General features: G+C 34.0%; 2 protein-coding genes and 1 long non-coding RNA gene across 3 annotated transcripts; all 3 read left to right on the top strand.

The window, feature by feature from the left end:
• The first annotated feature begins 205 nt into the window (after positions 1-205).
• LOC146746018 (tyrosine-protein kinase receptor Tie-1-like) lies at positions 206-1,771 on the top strand. The gene is made up of 4 exons (XM_085499307.1): positions 206-295; positions 411-507; positions 602-701; positions 792-1,771. Exons 1-4 carry the CDS (start codon positions 274-276, stop codon positions 837-839), a joined length of 267 nt encoding a protein of 88 aa, XP_085355433.1. The 5' UTR covers positions 206-273; the 3' UTR covers positions 840-1,771.
• A 7,609-nt stretch (positions 1,772-9,380) lies between these two features.
• Positions 9,381-14,327, top strand: LOC146746017 (protein sidekick-1-like). Its single transcript, XM_085498896.1, has 7 exons — positions 9,381-9,417; positions 9,885-10,214; positions 11,158-11,448; positions 11,591-11,890; positions 12,208-12,399; positions 13,429-13,728; positions 14,017-14,327. The coding sequence occupies exons 1-7, from the start codon at positions 9,381-9,383 to the stop codon at positions 14,325-14,327; spliced, it is 1,761 nt and encodes a 586-aa protein (XP_085355022.1).
• A 1,597-nt stretch (positions 14,328-15,924) lies between these two features.
• LOC146746016 (uncharacterized) lies at positions 15,925-16,846 on the top strand. Its single transcript, XR_014929558.1, has 3 exons — positions 15,925-15,994; positions 16,128-16,220; positions 16,354-16,846. It is a non-coding gene; the product is annotated as an uncharacterized LOC146746016 (long non-coding RNA).
• The last annotated feature ends 4,135 nt before the right edge of the window (positions 16,847-20,981 follow it).

The raw sequence follows: 20,981 nt of genomic DNA, 5'->3' as shown, positions 1-20,981 counted from the left end.
CAGCTATGTCTAATCCTACGTGATATATGTTGTGGAGACATACACGGTACCGTAAACGAAAGAATTAATTAAGTATAGCTAAGTGTATTCTTATTTAATTTATTAAATTGACTTCATTTCATCTATGTATACCCTTAATGGACAAGATTCACCATTAATGAGACATCATGCATTATTTTCTAGAACAACTATCCATATCAATGGATGTCTGCTGAAACATTGTTGAACAGAAGATTTACATTGAAGAGTGATACCTGGTCTTTTGGTGTCGTCATGTGGGAAATTGTGAATCTCGGTAAATATATGTATTGATTTACATAATATTTTATATTTAAAACTGCGACAAGTCAAGTGGGAGAAATAGTGTATGATAATCACATACCCACCTGTGTTATTCTGTTTAACACCAGGTGCAGTGCCATACCAAGGGGCGTCTGAGCAAGCAGTGACAAGCATGATACGAGAAGGAAATCGAATGCCAAAACCAGCACATTGTGGAAATCATATGTAATTATAATTTCTGATATTGTCAATGCTTTCAATACAGACAATATCCCACCAATGAGAAATTTACCTTGACACAATACATATTTCTATTTAGATTCCAATTACTTACTTCGTGTTGGAGACGTCATCCAATAGACCGACCATCTTTTACTCAACTAAGAAATTCTATTAGCCAGATAATTCAAGACAAACACGTAAGTAACTGATTATGAATATATTCGAAATTATGAAACCGTAGTGCAATTCCTGTTGATTGACAAACTTTCATTATTTTCGTTACACAGGTTCATATTAACGTTCCATTACTTGAGTCGCCATATGCAAATGTTTGAATACGAAATGTCAATGACCACAAAAGTATCATGCTGGAATGTGTCTGAATTAAAATGTAACAGGTACTTCCTCGTGGCGTAGTTTTATGTTTTTTAATTACTTGTGTAATGTAAGTGTTGTGTAAGACTTTGTTGCATTATTCATATTTGTATTGTTGTAAAACATTATAATTATGATTCACTGTAGGTTTCTATTTGGGATTGTAATCTGTTTTTTTTAGTTTACTATTTATGTTATTTTGTAATTATGGACTGTGAAAAATAACCTCTCGTAGGATGAGTTTTGACCTCGAGCCTCACAAATATAATATTACTGCAAATAATGTATTGATTTTAATGTGAATGTCAATTCCTAAACATATTTGTATATAAAATGAGTTGTCGTGTCCCTGATATGCATTAAAATGTTGTGAGTGTTTAATGTATATTATACGCATCTCGGTCGTAACTGACGTGACCATGTGATTGTAAGTATGGTAACATGCCTATTAATTGTTGTTACTGTTGTTTATCATAATGTAAATGAAGCACCTAATTTATACTAATTTGTATTAAACCTAATGTTTATGTACTATTTCTTATTATTGCTATGCTATACTAAATGAAGTATTGAAGTCTTTGTCGATTTATGAACAATTTTAAATAATCAAACTGTGATTTTATATGGGACGACCATACGAGACCATAGCATATCCGTTGGCTTTGATCGAAGTTCGTAAACATAGCCACACAACTTTAAATTTCTGCACTAATTTGAATTCACGGTAAAAAGTCAGTGAACACATTTTTATACCCGGAATGCAGCAATAGAATGTTGTCTATATAGTGAGTAAATACATTGTAGTGATGTCGATTTGTCATTTTCATTTCAAGTCTCACGCTTAAATGGTTCCCGCTATGTTAAGTGTTTAATAAAGATAAGATTAATAGGGTGATAGTGTGTATTGTTTATATACAGTATATATATTAATATATTGTATATTGTATTTGCAATATCATTTGTTGTTGCATGTTTGTATTACACAAGTCTCTGAGGGAAACCACTTGTCTTCTATGTGGATAGAATTATTATTACCTGCGACACCATGGCAATGCTCACTTGATTAATTATGTATAACGAGTATCTGTGTCACACTGCTCATTTTGTTGCGTCAACGCATTGACTGGGGTGACATAAACAAAACACAGACTTTATGTGATTTCAAAGCAAACTTGTCTTACTTTAAGCTATGCATCTCTAACAAGGGTCGCCCATGAAACAGATCACATGAAGTGAGTTTATAACGAGATATTGCTTTATATTTTGTGTAAAACAATAACGCTCTGGATATTTATACATATGACAATGCTTTCATATCTGCTAAACCTGTTCTAAATCAGTTCATACACGCATTTGTCAGACTTAATACTTCCGGGTTTACATGTATTACCTAAACAAGGCATGGATAGTGAACGTAATATTCCGTCTAAATATTTTTTTCACATAACACATTAGTAAATGTGAAATTAGGCACTTAATTGTTTGCTCAATTAAAATAAATTATATCAGTGAGAAATATCAGCTAATGACATTCATTTGGATGGGTTCTAAAAAAATAGTAGTAGTTTTGTTCGGAAAATAGTTACTACAATTTTGTAAACACATAAGAACCGGTTCACTACTGTGAAATAAAACAAATACGCTAGGTTTATATAATGTTTTACTAATAGTAGAATATGTTACAAGTTTTAAATAAAAGTTCATTCTTCTACATTAGAAAATCATATTTTTTTTGTAAATTCACTGATTTTGTCTTTGTGACCCAAATCAAAAGGGAAGTAACCAAAGTGTTTATTACCCCGTGGTTTGACCATAAATTGAGGATGTTGATCAGTGAAGTACGTATAAATATGTCAGGACTGAATCTAAGGAGCTTGTGAGACTATAGGTTTCAAGACTTCAAACCTTATTTGCAACACATCATTGTGTTCCAATGAGCGAGTGTATTACATTTATGAGTGTCGCCGCCATGTTGGATTCATACTGACTGTTAGTGGTGTGAATTGTTGAAGAGCAACAACTTTCAGATCTAAAGCAGTCATATACACCAGCAGCTAAAACAGGTGTTATGAATTGGGGTCAAAGAGCACAACACAACTCGTGCACACTATGGTAGCAGCGATTTTACTTACACAGTGTCTGAATTGTAATAGTCTAATCTACATATCAAAAGTAATGAGGACATGGACCTAAAATACCAGTAGTTACACAGACACATATGACATTTGTGTTGACCTGCATTGTATACTGCACACATTGTTATTCAAAAAAGCGTAAGCGTAAGCTATATGGTATTATTTATGTTCAAAAGCTTGACCTGTAGACGTAAAACAGTCTTTATTGTGTAATAGGGGAAAATGTGAATATTAGCCAAGACTTTTAAACATGGCTGACGTGACACTCAAGACCTGTGCGCAAATACATGTTAATATTACAAAAATGTTTTGTTTTGCTTTACGGGGGATGTTTGGTAGATAGTTGACATGAATTGCAAAAGATGAAGCACTGTTCTAACAACTGCTATCATAATGCCTAATTATTCAATGAAAATATTCGGAAAATTAGTAATTGTGTTCAGGTCAATATTGATAGATAGATTGTACGAATATTATTGCTCAAAGCGTAAGGTGTTAAGGAAATAAATAAAAGTATCTACTTTTAACTTCATTGATAAATGACCTTTGTATTATGAACCATATACCATGGTATTTAATGACAGTTGTGAGTTTACTGTGAGGTGTATATTAGCGCTTGCATTCAATACATATTATACACAATGAAATATTCATTCTGTAAAGTTCCCAGATAAATTAGATGCCAGTACACAATTATATATGTTTTTAATTTGTGTTAACAGTCGTGGTACAATATTACATACGACAGGTAAGTACGTGAATGTAATATGTAAAAAAAGTAATATATACAGTTTGCTTACGTCGAACAGGACTAACATGTTCCATTCTGCGATTGACTATAGCATATCGATCACAAGTATATGCATCATCTATGTATTTTTTCCCTATATTGAGTATGTATTTACCTAAGGCATTGGTCGAGCTTTTCGGCGGTCTCTCAGGTATCGACCTATCAACCACTTACCTGGCATAATTCTATATACAATAATAGCTGCTAAGTAAAACCCATTACAATTATGGGAGATTACTGTACTCTAATAACCAAATATAACATATCATGGTGGTCTGTATTTAAAAACACAAAGGACATTGACTCTTCAAATTAGACAGAATTGTGTATGTAAGATATAACCCAGGTATGACGCCGTGTTGGATTTATAGTTTATTAGCAGTACGAATAGTAATAAACAATTACTCTGTTATCTATAACAGCCGTTAATACCAGCAACACTGAAGGCTGTTGTCGTGAATTAAGGTCAAAGTACAACCATTGAAAGTAGATTCTTTGGTAACAAGGTATCTGCGGAAAAGGAAAACAGAGTGCGAGTTGTTGAAATGAATTTGCATATCAAAGTGGCCAGTCTTTACTTCATGCATACATGACCTTTGTGAGCTTTATCTAAGCAATAACGCCCCCACCCCATCCGTCAAAGGGGGGTATACCACGAGATACTGTACAATTTCCGACATATATGCACTATCCGTAGGCGTGTGGCGGGGATATTGCTATTATAGCAGTATATTGACATTTTGATAAATCTAGTAAAGAAAACGTTTATTTGTATCTACTATAAGATATTTATTATGGCCCTTGTACATGAATATTTATGAAAACAGTATGTAGTTGTACACTTAAAATACACACGCAACGCAGTTAAAATGAAACACAAACTTTTGTTCCACGTGCAAATGAAACGTAGTATCCACAGTGAATAGAAAGGCGTAAACACAAAAATAGCATAACAAAAGATGACCTTTCCGACCTTTTACTGACTATGTCAACGCCATTTGAAATACAGGGTCGGATACAATTTGGATCAATAACACAACAAATTTTCCACGTTTTCATTCTGATTTTTGTACAATTTGGACTGTAATTGGTCCATTAACAGTTCAGCTGTGAAATAAAACGAATGTCTGACTTATCATACTGCTTGTAGCTGTGGATATTTGACGTTCAGCGGTACTTGGTTCGACGGACGTTTGAAACATGGCGGGACGGGTGGTTCATCACGACCGGCACGGCGGTCTCAGACCTAACGTCTGACTTGGATACATCTTTGGTATAACCACAGTTTTGTGACTGTATGTCATTCTTCTGAGGTAAGTTTGTTGGTATTAGATCTGATGCCCGCCTCGTTTTCGTGACAGGACACGTACACATATACCTTGTCTCATCTCTGGTCTAATCAGGTTTGTGCACGCCGTCGCTCTAATACAGTGGTTGGTGTACACTCGGGACAAATCTGTAGCTTTCGAAATTACCTTCATCATCTGCCTTAATTTGTTGGCAAATTATAATACCATGTATTGGCGTCGAATTCTGCGTTATCCCGTAGTCTTCGAAACAGATGGCAATTACCCGGGTGCAAATTGTGTAGAATTCGAACACCGCTGTGGGACACCGCTGGTTGGGGTGGCATACATTTTCCTGTGTCTCGTTGTTTTTTTATTGCTGGTTTTTCGTCTTTCAATAACGTCTATTATTATATATTATGGTTATATAATTGTTTAGATGTTTTGAAATCGGTATTTTTTCCAATACTTTCCAAAATTCAACCACTATATTTCCCTAGAAATCAAATACTACCGTGTGTATTTATACTGTATATATTTCCACACGTAAACCTGTAGTCAATTCGTGTTCCAGAGCAACTTTGTTTAGCGTAACTGTGCATTATTAGCCAATATTATATCAAAATTATATTATATTATTTTCAAAATAATAACGTTAAGAAAAAGGTGATATCATTCAGAAAAATACCTCAAACATTTCTGCACACAATATTGGGTATACACTTTTAGAACCATTGCGTAGCGTTAAAGTGAACGGTTATTTTTACCCCGCATATGTATCGCAAAATAATACTGTTAATCATGGGTACTTTGTTATTGTTCAGTCGGCTCAAATTGTGTGGCATTTTTCTGTCAGTCAAAGATTGGTTCAAAGACAACGGACCTTCTAACAATAACTTATACAATGTGTTAGATGTATGAACGAGTTAAGTATTTTTGTTGGTAATAAGTTAATTTGTTAGCATATATACTTTATACAATACTCTATGCAATGTTAGTCAATACTTTATACAATAAAACTGAACAATGAGGTCATTTATGCTGTAACATCCCACCTAACTCGAATCACTCTGACATCTAAACCAATGACATACCATAAAGATATTAATTTTGTTACCTAGACATAATACATGTACCTCACGGGAAATTCACAGTACTGGGCAATATATGAGTAGAATTGTGCCGTAAGTGCCAGTTAGGTCAGGTTATATACATGTACATGACTACAGTCACATTCCATGGACACAGGGGAATTCGAAAGCTATCAATAAAGTTGTACAGGTTTGAGGCCACACCAACACGCACACTCGCTCGCAGGCATAAACACATTCACTTCAGCCTTATGAGAATAGTGACAATCGTGGTTAATACAATGGAGACGACGCCAATTTCATCACTCGATAATGTCCGTGAGTTCTTGACATGGGAATCAATAACCCATGCAGTCTTAGGGTGGAGTCAATGTAAAGCATAGCAGGAATTAGTTCAGATTTGTAAACAGTCACATTAAAATTCGTTGTCTCCAAACACAGTACACAAATAATGGATACGATACATTGCAAATAATATTTATATTAATGTAAAGAAACTGTATATTTGACAAAAGTTGTGAGGATGAGGATGAGGTAAAAAATAGTTGATGATGAATGTGATGATGATTGTAAAATAAAAAATATTTAGGATAATTAAAATACAAAATTATTCAATTGTTATAATAACATTTGTAAATTAATTCTGGTTATGAACTTTAAATTCAATTGATTAAAATTTAGGAATAGGGTTTTCAATTTTTAGAAAACTATATTTGTTTAAATGAAATAGTGTTTCACACATAAAAGTGAAACTTACACGTAATTATGTATGCAAGTCAAAACTGGGATGCCGCCATGTTTGAATAACACAATTTCAGTCAGAAATGCCAGTAGCTGGAGACGGTTAGCTTGAATGGAGATCAGAGCGCAAAAAAGCATACACTCAAGCACACTGTGGTGGCAGTGGTGACGATTTTGCTCACACAGTGTATGAATTGTGGAATTCTAATCTGCATATCAAAGGTATTGAGGACAAGAACCTAAGTTGCCAGTCTTTACTTCAAACACTAATGACCCCTTTGTTGACCTGTATTGTGTACCACATTCCATGGTATTCAACAGTCGTTGAGCGATTGGTGTAAGGTCCACACTAGCATTTCCATTTAACAGTATGACACATTGACAAAAAATCATCAATATGTAATGTTCAATAATAAAATAAATATATACGCCTATTTATATGTCGTGATTATGTGTAACAAATCTTTATTTACCATAAAGTAGTGTCTATATAAAAGGGTTTTTCTAATTGTAGTCATAAATAAAATATAAATTAGTGAATGTGTAATGAAAAGCTACACTAATAAATTGTGTCATTGTAATTTTGCAACGACTCTATCTTTCGCAGTCATGCACATTTTAAATAATATTATGCATTTCGATAAGAGGGAAAGTTATATATATATACTATAATGTAATCTCTTTATTTGTTAGGACTACTCAATCGAGTGAAGAAATGACATACAATGAACACCGCGCGGGCGGGTTCATATTTAATGAACTTCTTTGACTTCGCTGTTTCTCTTTTAATGCTGCACATGTATTATTTTGACATAACGGTATTAAATTTGTTTACACTGTACCTAAAAAACCTGAATTTATCGGCGGCGCCTTTTACCACCCCTCTAGGTGACACATGACATGATATGTTACCTCCTTTTTCACTGGGCAAAAACCACGGTCTGAACAGACAGTGATTTCTTTTTTGGTGAAACTTGTTGCACTATCGTAAACATCGCGCAGTTCTTATAGGGAATGATATCATTTCTTTACACACACTGTTACCTGCATTATTGACTACGCTTACTATTATTTGAGTCAAGGGTATAGCAATGATACCCTTGACAATTTGTGTACACTATAATAGAATTATCTACATAAATAACATAATAAAATAACACGATCATATAACTCCACGTGTATAACTTTTACATTTTATATAATTTATGATTAGTTCACGCACACACGCACAGAACGGCCATGTGATGTGATGAAGCTCGGTATTTCACTGTTCACCGTTTGCCGCTCATTTGTTTCAAAACGTTGGTAATGAAATTGATAAAATCTTGTAGATTAACTTTTGGTTTCATCCACTGTCAACTGTTCATGATAACTGCAATAACAACTAACACGGTTTCGCGCTTCATATATAATTCTTTTCACTATATTTTATAATTTTACACTGCATTATTGTTAACAGTGTACATGACACTGTTATTATATTCTGACATCTCACTCGACTTAGACTAATGCTACAAATTTACAGCTGACTCACATGAACAAGTATTGATAAATTAACAATACACGAGGCAAGTGCATTTGTTTAAATACTGATTTTTGTGAAGTGGGATTGAATAGGAAACAAACCTACACAACACAATACATCATATCGCATTATGTATATCGATAAAAGTGGAAGTTACAGATAAAATTATTCTTATGTTCAGCATAGTGCACCTAGCCAGCTCATTAAAAAAAGTTGACCGTCACTACCACAAAGTTAAGTGCGTGGAGAGGTCAAAGTGTACGAACCCGGAAACACAGCTAGTGAAATAACGTTAACTATTTTTACAGTCGGAGTAGCTTTCCCCATTGTTGTCTCCAGTAAGTTGGTGTGATTTTATTCGTATAAATATTACAAAACATTTCTATGTCAGTTTTTGCTAATCTCGTCGACATCAATCGCATTTAAATACGTCTGAAAAAATTGCACACATACGGAAACCGCCAAACAGATGCCCTTCTCATTGGTAGTGTGTAAATAAAAACGTGAATCAAATTTTATATATTTAAATCTGAGCAATATTAACTTGCCTAGCGTATTTGCTCACTTCAGTGAAGGCGTCGGCGCGATTTAGTTTGCCCTGTCACCGAAACACTTGGTATTTGTTTTGGAAGATGGGTTTTACCCATAATACATAATATTCATATTTAGTAAGTATAGTGAAAATAAATATTAAAAACTATACAGTCAGATAAAAGCGCTCTACCTCTGTGGTATTTTATATTGATTAATACCTTTCCCGAATATTTGCGACTAAGTCGTGTTCTGACTATGAAATCACCATTCAATTGAGCGATAAACAATCAAGATGTTATACAAATATTACATGTACATTCTAGAGAAATATATAGGCTACTTTCATGGAAGTGGTCTACTTCACTGTATTCATGTCAAAGTTCATTTGTTTGCAGAAACATGTTGACAACCATTGTCTTTCTAACTACACTTGCAAGTAAGTATATGTACTTACGATTTAAGAGTCAGTTTCAAATACGAACTCAAAGGTGCACACGAAAATGTCTTATAAGAGAAAACTCGGTAGAGATCATGTATATGATGAAAACATCATTTCATATTAATACCATGAGTGTGTCTACATGTCAGGAGTATACGACATAATGTCAATTCAATGCACCACCCTGGGATCAAAAATATTCGGTCCATAATATCTACTAGTCGATTTAACCTCTATTATACATATAATAGTTAAGTATAGTTTTTTCGTCAATTCATCCACGATAACCACTACTACGATGTACGAGATTTATACAATTTTAGGAACACCTAATATGAAAACTTTGTCTATAGATCTTATAATTAATCAACAGATACAAAGTAGAATTGTTGTATATGATTCAATTGTTTGGCCGTATACATGTATATACTCGAAACAATTGTATTTTTATTATACATTCGTAGTTGCAGCAGCGATCACTGTTACTGTACCTGGATCACCTGTCACTTCAATTGAGACCACATCAACAGTATTGGAATGTACATTTACTACAACTAGCAGTAATCCACTGATTTCATGGTATAAAGGGAGTAGTACAAGTACAGGTTATCTGATTATACAAAAAGACAATTCCGGGGTTTTCCCTCAGCCTGGAATCACAAGACATGACATTCAAAACCAAGCTAGTCTACTTATAACGGATACACAGTTAAGTGATGCTGACAAGTATTGGTGTCAAGTAGAAGGTTTAGGTGATCCCAGAGATGAAAAATCAATTACACTCACAGTAACACGTAGGTATCCTTTTTTTGTGCGCATACTCATTTTCAGCCAATCAGGCGTGCCGTAACAGCGAGTATTTCCTTGATTTACCCAGAACTCTGTGCGAATCCCCCTTGATTCTGGCTGCTGACAATTTTCGTTTATCAAATCGTCGGATATCATCAGAAAACGCGGGATTTATGCAGTTTTGAATAAAACCAAGTTAGCGATTATAAACAATGGTTATTAACGTAACACCTGATCCCGTCTAAAATTTTCGTTTCACATTTTAAGGTAAGAAATCGAAATTTGAAACCGACAGGGTGTCAATTTACTAGGTGCCATGTTTCACAACTTGTTTATTTATATACGTATAGCGGATAATTTTTTTTCAAATAATTAGTATTTATTGATTTTCAGCCCCCAAGTGACTGTGCACTGTAAGTAAGAAGTAAGGAGCAGGTTATGCTCCATCATCGCCAACTTCGGTTCCGAAATATTGGTTGATAGGTTGATAGGTTTATAGCCGATTTGTGTTTGATTGCCTGGCGACAAGTGGATGGGGCGGGACAATAACACTGGTTGTTAGTTACAGTTATGCATAATAATGAGGTCACGTAATCATATTATTAATCATATGTTTTGCCTATTGCTTTCATTATAGCACTGGTTGCGTATTCCGCTCTATAGCAGTGCTTGCAATATTACAGATATCCTTATTAATGTGGTTACCTGAAATTTATAGTTAGTATTTAATATACAACTATGCCTGTTTATAATGTAGGAGGTGAACCAAAAAGCAACATGGGATAAATTCTGCATTTCAGTTTCAAGGAAGAGACTAATATTTTAAAGTCGGATCAGAACTTTTTATATTCCAGTAAATACTGGTATCATTGGCATAAGATATATGCAAGGGGAATGTTAATATTCCTATTACACAATATAAATATATGTTTTCTTATAACTACATAGCTGCAACACCACCATCTCAGCCTACAATAAGTATTACAGCTGGCAGTAATCCATCCAATGCAGGCAATATAATCAGATTAAAATGTACGTCTACTGGAATTCCCATTCCGAGTTGCAGCTGGCTAAGAGATAACCAACCACTACCTGCAATAACTAGATATCAACTCAGCAGTGATGGCAGTGCATTTACTATTAATCCCAGTGACAAAGATGACAATGGAAAAACATTTACATGTCACGTGACTAATGTTAAAGGAAATAAGGATGAACACATAATACTTAATATAAGGTGTAAGTAAATAGCCATGGATAGCTAACATATACAAGTTACATGTATTATAACAACAATGTACGACTTCTTGCATGGTACCGGTACTCGAAAAATAGTTGTACTAAATTATATTATTACCTCCACGATTGTATTGATTACTAGATGCTCCAGATAATCCAGATTGCACTTATCAGACTACCACTTCATTATCTTACCTACTCGATGACGAAATGAAAATAAGATGTCAATCAACTGATGGCAATCCATTAGCGACATTACATTGGTATCATGGTAACAATCAGATACAAGGTTTATCATCATCTACAAATGGTAACACAGTTTCACAGGATTACACATGGAATCTGAATAGAAATGATAATGGGGAAATGTATAGGTGTGAGGCGACTAATGTTATACAAATTACACCATTACCATGTCAACTTGGACCATTCAATGTCTACTGTAAGTATATATTATATATAGAATTATATAAAAATGATAATCAAGTAATGTATACATGTAAAGCTACTAATGTTGTACAAACTACACAGTTAACATGTCAACTTGGACCATTCAATGTCTACTGTAATTATATCTTATATATGGAATCTAAATAGAAATGATAATCAAGTAATGTATACATGTAAAGCAACTAATGTTCTACAAACTACACCATTAACATGTCAACTTTGGCCATTCAATGCCTACTGTATGTATCCTAGTTATGGAATTTTATTTCAAAATCGTTAGAATTATTAGATCAACATTTTCGTTTACAGTTCCAGCAGAGAGTGTGACATTATCGGGCATAACCAATCCTGTGAAGGAAGGTGAAACTAAAATACTGACTTGTATTACATCAACCAGTAATCCAGCATCTCAGATATCATGGTTAAAAGATAACAATGTATGGACTGCTAATACATATGAATCTATTACATCTGATGTTACAAGAGATGGAGATTATAATGGTAAAATAAGTGAACAACAGATGACAATATTTATACAAGCAGAACATAACAATAAATCATACCAATGCCAATTAAGTCATACAGACATTACAGGGCACGTGACATCTACTGTAATTCATCTAACTGTGTATTGTAAGTAATTTAGAAATGTATTACAATTCACATTTGTTGATTTCACGGCCATGGTTACTTTAAAGCGGGAGGGTCGTCACCTGCGCAAGCGACGATAACAACACACGCTAAAAACGCAAAGGCTTATGAGTAGACGCTTGTTTGTAAACAATGACACGCTATTTTCATCTGAGCATACGCAGGTGACGACTCTCCCATTTTAATTGCATGTACAAAAGCTGCACTATATTTTCATGGTAATGTTAAACAACATTATGTTGTGTGTTCTTTTGGAACAATTTAATAGAACACAAGTTTGCCGTAAAACAAAAAATTGTAATATACGGATTTGTATTTGCTCTCTCCCATTATACTACAGTAGAAACCTGTTTATGCAAGCAATATTTGATTATGTGACATGAAAAGTTTATTTTCTTTATCACGCTAAAACCGTATTAATAATGGTTAATGAGTGTAATGAGTCTACACAATATCACGTTTTACGGTAAAGACTGACTATCGACGGTTTTCTGAATTGACTTGTATACCATTTACAATGTTTACATGATGAACACAATTAACAGTTATCAATAGCCATCAATGAAAATTCAAGAAATGTTAAACAAAAGTATTACATAATTAACTGAATTTGCTTTCCAAAACGAAAACCACTCCTCCTTCTCCTAGGTTTTAAAAAACAACTTTGTCTTGAATAATTGCCACTGTTATTGTGCGCTGCAATATGAAAATAATGTCATAACATTAAGGGTTATACTGTATATGCATTCTTATGAAGTACTACTTGATTAACATGGTGTTATTTAAATAATAATACGTTAACTATTTTTGATCTTATTTAGTTTTAATCATGATTTACAGCCTACTTGATAAACAGCAATACATTATACTTGTTTTCAGATAAACCATTTGTTGTGAACGTACCACACAATCAGCGATCGTATGCAAGCAAAGGGAGCGTTGCAGAACTACGATGTGAGATTGAAAGCAACCCTCTTTCATCGGTAATATGGTACGGTCCGAATAATCAACCAATAAATAATGACAGTAGAGTCAGTATCAAAACAGTGTCACGTGGAACCTTACATGAAAGTATATTGACAATACAGAATACAATGCTAAGTGACTATGGTAGCTATTCCTGTTTTGCAGAAAACGATATTGGCAGCACAACATTTATTGTCACGTTCAACGATAAAAGTAAGTATTGTCATTTTTCATTTCTACACTTGCTATTCTATGCAAATTAAAAAGAGCAATCATTATAACTCAATGATTAATACATTCATTGCAAATATATTAAAGTAAATTTTGAATATTTGATTGTGACATCATGAAATTGGGGAATACAACAAGTATAAACTACAGTTTGAGTCTACTTACATTACTGGATTAATCTTGGATAATAATCTAGATAGTGCGATAGTTTTGTAACCACTGCTTAACTTGTTTTTATTATTACCTAATAAATGTACAATTCACACATAGGTGTTCCAGATGCACCGAAGTCCATTATTCCAATCACACGGTACTATGATAGTCTGTTTGTTGTTATAATACCCGGACACAATGGTGGAGATACAAATACAACTTATTTTATACAATATCGCTCATGGATAAACGAATCGTTCGTAGAATTGAACACTGGTAGCTCAGAGACAACCAATACCACAATAGGAATATTAAAATTAACACCGTCAACACCCTATGAATGTAGAGCTTATGCTGCCAACACAATTGCTATAGGACCATACAGTAATAGTTTTATAATCAGAACATTAGGTAAGTTGAAACATTAAATGAAAATATTGGTAGATTGTTGCGCTAAAGGACGCACCAACTCCACTTTGCATATTTTTTTTATCTAATTCATTGTGTGGCACATGTAGCAGAGTATTGCAGATATAGTTATTCGTGTTACATGTTTAAAGGTAGTGGATTGGTTTTCTTCCTTTACTTACAAAACAGCTTATTACTACGATTTTACGCAGTCAATTTTTCACCGTTTATGTGCGAATTGACGTAATCCGAAAATCGATCAACAGATATATATACTATAGCAAACCTTCCTATACACAGATAAATAAACATAATCCAAAACGATGCGCCAGTAAATCTAAAACGTTAAATAAGTTACTTGTGAATCATAAAACACTACGATAAAGACTTTCAGTGTTCGACATTGTGACATTCTTTCGTTTTTGAAAAAAAAAATGAGAAGATAATTCAGAAATTTATATTTTGATTCATAACGAAATGTATTTTTGCCTTTTATTTATTTTGAATTATGACTGAAGAAATCTGAATGAAACTATAAACTATGTAGTGTGTTCAAAAACAATAACGATAACAATACTGTAGTTTATTGCATAAAAACGAAAGAATTTCACAATGTCGAAAAGTCTTTATCGCAGTGTTAGTATTTAAATGTGAGTAACAGTGTTATAATTATGAATGGATTTAATTATGAAATTACAAACCTTATAATTACATCAATCTAATGCAGTTTTGAATAAAGTAATGGTCACAATTGTTATAATTAATTCACAATTTACTGTATCCATTTTTAGATGAACCAATCGTAAAACTGGATCATGTTACTGGTCAATTGAGCTGGACACGTCATGAGAACAAGGAATATACATGTGTGAAAATAGAAACACGTATCATAGATGTCACGTGGGACGTTGTAACAAACTGTGTCAACCTAGAAGTACTGGAGTACAAAGTAAATGATACAACTAGCGATTATAGAATCACATATTGCACTAAAGATGGGAGTTGTGAAAGCTATGCCTTCATTGCATTACCAATGAGTATAAGCAATGGTAATAAACCGACTTGAATTGTTACATTCAGCATGATAAATGTTAAATATATTTTTAAGTGATATGAGTTATTACGTACAGAAATATTGTAATTATTATTATTATCAATATCATATATAACACACTTTTTTACGATCATAAGCTGAACAAAATGAGTTTCTACGATTTGTTATCTGCGTTGCGAGCTAATTTATGACTAATGTCAACACTAATATTTAAAACGCATGTTCCTGCTACACATTCTCTTTGCAAATAATTAAAAAAAGTTACATGCAATTTCATTTCACACTGGTTGTAATTATAATAATCATGACATTTCAGGTTGTATCTGTGGTTCATGTAGTGTAGGTATTATCGTTGGTATACTCATTACTTTGCTGATAACTACTATCATTGCTGTCGTGATTAGTTATGTATTACATAAACGTCTATGGAGCCAAGTAAAAACCCAATCAGTAAGTAATTAACATGCATATTATGAAACATTAAAAATGATTCTTTCCCTCGGTCGATAACACTAAACGATATTTCTGTCAACATATTATTTTAATTAGGCTGCCACGGATGATCGCGAGTATACAGGACTCTCAACCATCCGTAGGGAAAAGGATCACACCTACGAAATACCAGAAAAAGGGGTAAAGTAAATTAGATTACTATCACCACTATCAACTTATTACTTTATATTGCTGAAATATTTTATTGTATTACCTTATTGCATTTAATTAGTGGTATCCTTATATCGTCATTCATTTACTTATATATTGTCAGGATGCTGACAAAGATGGCGGTTATACATCTCTCAGCACTGCTACCAGAGAAAAAGAATCTGAATATGAGATTCCATTACCAAGACTAAATAAGGTATTAGTACCAGTATACACCTTTGTAAAGAAAATAATTAAGACAAATGTGCCATACTAATGGAGACACATTTCCCTTCTATACACTGTGTAAACAAGTTCTACGATTGACCAATCAAATTGTTAATTTACAGGAAACCTCTGGAAATACCTGACAGAAAATCTCATGAACCAGTGATACACCTGAGACAAATTCAACAGTAGTCATGTAAACAGAGTTTCAATTCATCTTATATCTCCGCTATATTGGTTCATCTGATGGACCTGGACATGTTATTGATTGATCAGCAAATAGAACTACAGTGATAATAAAATGGTCGTGTTATATGCAAAATATAGTAATATGATAAACGACAGCAATCATATTTTGTATTGAATCGTACTTGACTAATATAAAGATATATTCTCATATTTCACTGATTTCCAATTTTTATGCAAATCTGTCGATTACCAGTCCACATTATGCTAATTATATACATATTTTATATATTTGAATCTCTCGATGTAAACCATGTGAGAAGTTCATACATTCATATTTCTGTGACTTGATCAGAATATATAATCATTATATATTACCATATTATAGGATACATGGAGTAAATGAATAAATGTAAAAATGACATATAACACTGTATAGCACAGATTAGTACAAAAACAACAATAAGACGATATTTCTTCCCCGAGACAATAATCAATAGTTGTTGACCGTTTTATCACATACTTTTTTATTCCACCTACTCTGAACATGGCATACTTTATGTCATGGAATATATGTCTGCTCTTAAGCAAAAACAATGCACACTGTTTTTGAGCGCATATCTTGCCATCGCGTCGTAGTAACTTGTAATTAATTAGTGGGTATTGTAAGGAAGTTATATTTTTTAAACTTAAACGAATTAAAATGTTGCTATACTACAGTTGGAATTGACTTGTTAGAACGCGTCTACTATCTCCCACTTCTCACTTATTCGTTGTAATAACCGCGACGTGTTTCTTGAAGGTCACCGCTCATTTGAGTATAATAATAAAACAAGAGACTATCAAATGAAATGGCTGAAAATTGTAATAGAGAAACGACCGTGTAGTGAATATATTTTTTTTACTCTGAGTGATGGACTTCAAAATTTGAAGAGATAACGTGATATATTTTATAGTCACAAAACCCACATTTGCAATAGCAAACATAGTAAAAAAATATCATGCGGTGCAACGAATGATTACAATGCAGAAATAAATCATATCTCTCCACGAATACTGGATGCACATCACAGATGCACGCTAATGTGACTGTCTGATTCAAATTGAGTGACGCTGTGACTGATACTATTACTTTAGAAATTCTGAGATGGTAAAAACGGTGTTTCTTATTGTTTCCTTCAGTATTCAGCTGAATTTTCTTAATTTTCTCAGGATAATTAATATTGCTGAAATTTTGTTTTTCCCTGGCAAATATATGTTTAAATGAAACAGTGTTTCATAGTTACAAGTAAAATCAATATGAAATTATCTATGCAAGTTAAATATGTGATGCCTCCATGTTGGATTCATAAAATTTTACGGATACGAATTGTGAGAAAACAACAAGTGAGAAATTTAAAACTGTCAAAAAAAAACTGCTGAAAACATCTGATATGAATTTAGGTCAAAGTGCAACGAAGCCTATACACAACTAAATCACTCTGTGGTGGCAGTATTGAAGATTTTACTCACACAGAGTCTGAATTTTGAAAACACAATTTGCATATCAAAGGTATTGAGGACATGAACCTAAGTTGCAAGTCTTTACTTCGAACACGAGTAACCTTTGTGTTGAACTGTATTGTATAGCACATTACATGCTGTTTAATGGTTGTTGAGCGGTTGGTGTAAGATTCAACCAAGCATTTCCATTCAGAAAAATGATACACAGACACCAGGCCCACTACAGCTCCCAAAAAGAAAATTACAAATCAATTGACAAACCAAGCCCACGTCAATGGGAACACCCCCTACCGAATTTCGGGATCCGCCAGTGGACACCTACATTCTTCATTCATAGATAAAATAAATATTTACGCTCATTCGTATATGTCGTCATTATGTGTAAAATATTCACCATGCACAAAAAAGTAGTGCTTAAATACAAAGGTATAACTTTGAATATAATTTATACCACTTTCGATCGTGTGACCATAGAGTATTGCGACCTACTCTCACGAAAACAGTGGCGTTACATTTGCAAACCTACACTTTCTCGACGTGTTTCTAATTATACATAATCCAATGTATATATGAAAAAAAGCAACAACATATATTGTACCATCTTAATTTTGCAACAACATTGATTCCTGCAATTATGTGCAATTTCCAATTGAATATGTCAATGTTTGAACGGATCAACTAGTTCACTAGAACCATAAACACAAGTGTCAACACATGCACACTCGTCACTCATTAAGTGCTAACCATTTCAGTGTTGAGGATTAATACTGTGAAGAGAAGGTGTATACGAACCAAAACACGTTTTGATTAGGTTACTATGGCGACATTTGAAATTTTGGTATCAGTAATCGATGAATAGTTTCAAAACTAAATCGACGTCAGGAGCATATACCAACTAAATGTGTGCAAAGAGACAGAAAACGTTTACCATTGGGGTAGTGAAAACCGAACAATAGATTGCACCTAATGGTTTCTCATGTTTCAAACAGTTAAATTACGTAATTACATATATTTGCGGAGTGAACGTGGTTAGAATTTGTCAATACTAAAATTCGGCAGTTTCGCCATAAAATATGTTCATTGACATATTGTTTTTTCAAACATGTGTAGGTTTGTGTTGGCCCTCCAAAGAGGGCGCTATAACACACACGTCATCGATACAACTAAGACTGATAGACATTTTATTAGTTGGCGACTAAGGTCATCTCTGTCAACAATGAACAGTTTGGGAACACGACTCCTTCACTATTACGACCACTGCTGGTTACTAAAAAACGCATGATGTAACAGTACCCGCATTTAACTCAGTTACTTTGATTGCGATACCAATTAACTGACTAGTTCACTTTGTGAAATGCTTTAGAAACATCCAGGAAGCTACTAAATACACTGCTATCAACACGGCGCATTGAGAAGACCATATATAAGCCGATGGAGTGATTAGTTTTGAATCCAAATTGATTGCCTGTTCGCCATAACCAATAACAGCCACGTGCAAAATCGCGATCTGACATCAGAATTCAACGTCTTTAGTTTATTTAAGTGAATTAACGATGTCATCGTAGTAGGTATTGATCATATTCTGATGATGAATATTTTGGCATTCAAGCTCCGTCCAGTTTTACTCATTTAACGCAACTTCGTGCGAATATATGTTGATTTCATTACGTGAGTATTATTAATAACCAGTGTAATGACAGCTCCTTGAGTCACGTGACATTGAGTTAATAACTGTAAGTTGAACTTCTGGTTTCCAATCGCTCAGAGTAAATGCATTCAAGAGTCTTATTGTCCGAAATATATATTTTTATCATATCAGCCGTGGTGCCCGGTCCTTTCAACGACGTAAAAATATGGATATTCTCCACAGACCTGCGCGTTCCTTTGAAATTATTCAGCATACTAAGAGTACGACTGTCTAGAATAAAGGCGCGAGGTATGAGTGAGTCTTTGGCTTAACTTCAATGGTATCAGATTCGAATAATTACGTTGCATGTTGCGTTGACGACAATTGTGGTATGGTTTGAAGTCCTCCATGTCCACATCTTGTAATGCACTTGACATAAATGTACCTTCGTGTGCAGCAGCTTTGATGTCACGCTCACGTATTTAAGGTAGCGAGACTGTTATTTGTGTTGAAAATTCCGATTTTCACATTTATTTATTAATTGATGAAATGCACTATAAACTTTCATCTGACAAAGTCAACGTAACCTAGAATGTCATGTAAGTTGGTTAAAATGTAGATTTTCTGAAGGGAAGCAAGGCAGCTTCAGTAGTGTTTTTTAAAATCAACAACACAGGTTTAATTTGTGTGCCTATAAGTTTCAAAGATTAACTCAAGACAAAGCAATGTTAGGATGTGTTATCAGTAGCTATCTGACACACGCTAGTTGCGTTCACGCACAGCTCCTTAGCACGGGCTAAGGGGTCAAATTCCTTAGCCCGTGCTAAGAAAACGTGCGTGAACGCTTACCACGGGCTAAGGAATGCTAAGTACGGGTTAAATCTGATCCGAACTTGTCTATTTGTAGTCGTTTGGTCCCAATTAGAAGATGAAAAAAGTATGCAAATAATAGTCCCGCTACCTTAAGCAAATAATTTAGTTAAAATCTGTAGACATATTGCACGAGTGAAAAGTTATATGATCGTATATCACAAACATATAAATAATGTCTTGAAGAGAATTATACATTTTATGATTAATGAGAAGCGGTATGGCTTGCGTGATGTAGCCATTTTCTGACTATGTGTTTGCGCAAGATTTTAGATATTATTCGGCAAAAACATATGTTAAAAATGGATTATGTGTGGGTCACGGCCTGAACATTGGCAAAACTATAGTACATACTGTGGATCTGACACTGTCTATTGTTATACAACAGTATCGGTGGCACAGGGGTAGAGGGGCGGTCGGCACAGGAGGAGAGGAGCGGTCGCCCTCGAAACAAATGTTGAAGGACGTCGCCCCTTCAAAATCAAGCTGAAACTCTTTGTGTCAGCAAACATCCCCCAATGCAGGAAATAGCGTTTCAGAGGGTCTTCATTTCAAAACTTTTAA

The sequence above is a fragment of the Saccoglossus kowalevskii genome, chromosome 5 (assembly GCF_978046115.1).
Source record: "Saccoglossus kowalevskii chromosome 5, keSacKowa6.1, whole genome shotgun sequence".
In the NCBI taxonomy this organism is placed as follows: domain Eukaryota; kingdom Metazoa; phylum Hemichordata; class Enteropneusta; family Harrimaniidae; genus Saccoglossus; species Saccoglossus kowalevskii.
Note: the sequence above shows the minus strand (reverse complement) of the source record. Positions and strands in the feature narration are given on the sequence as shown.

Coding starts and splice junctions, on each gene's coding strand:
- LOC146746018 (XM_085499307.1), top strand. CDS start 274: ATGTGGGAAATTGTGAATCTCG. Junction 508..601: donor GCACATTGTGGAAATCATAT/GTAATTATAATT, acceptor ATTTCTATTTAG/ATTCCAATTACTTACTTCGT. Junction 702..791: donor AGATAATTCAAGACAAACAC/GTAAGTAACTGA, acceptor TTCGTTACACAG/GTTCATATTAACGTTCCATT.
- LOC146746017 (XM_085498896.1), top strand. CDS start 9,381: ATGTTGACAACCATTGTCTTTCTAACTACACTTGCAA. Junction 12,400..13,428: donor AAGAGATGGAGATTATAATG/GTAAAATAAGTG, acceptor ACTTGTTTTCAG/ATAAACCATTTGTTGTGAAC. Junction 13,729..14,016: donor TGTCACGTTCAACGATAAAA/GTAAGTATTGTC, acceptor ATTCACACATAG/GTGTTCCAGATGCACCGAAG.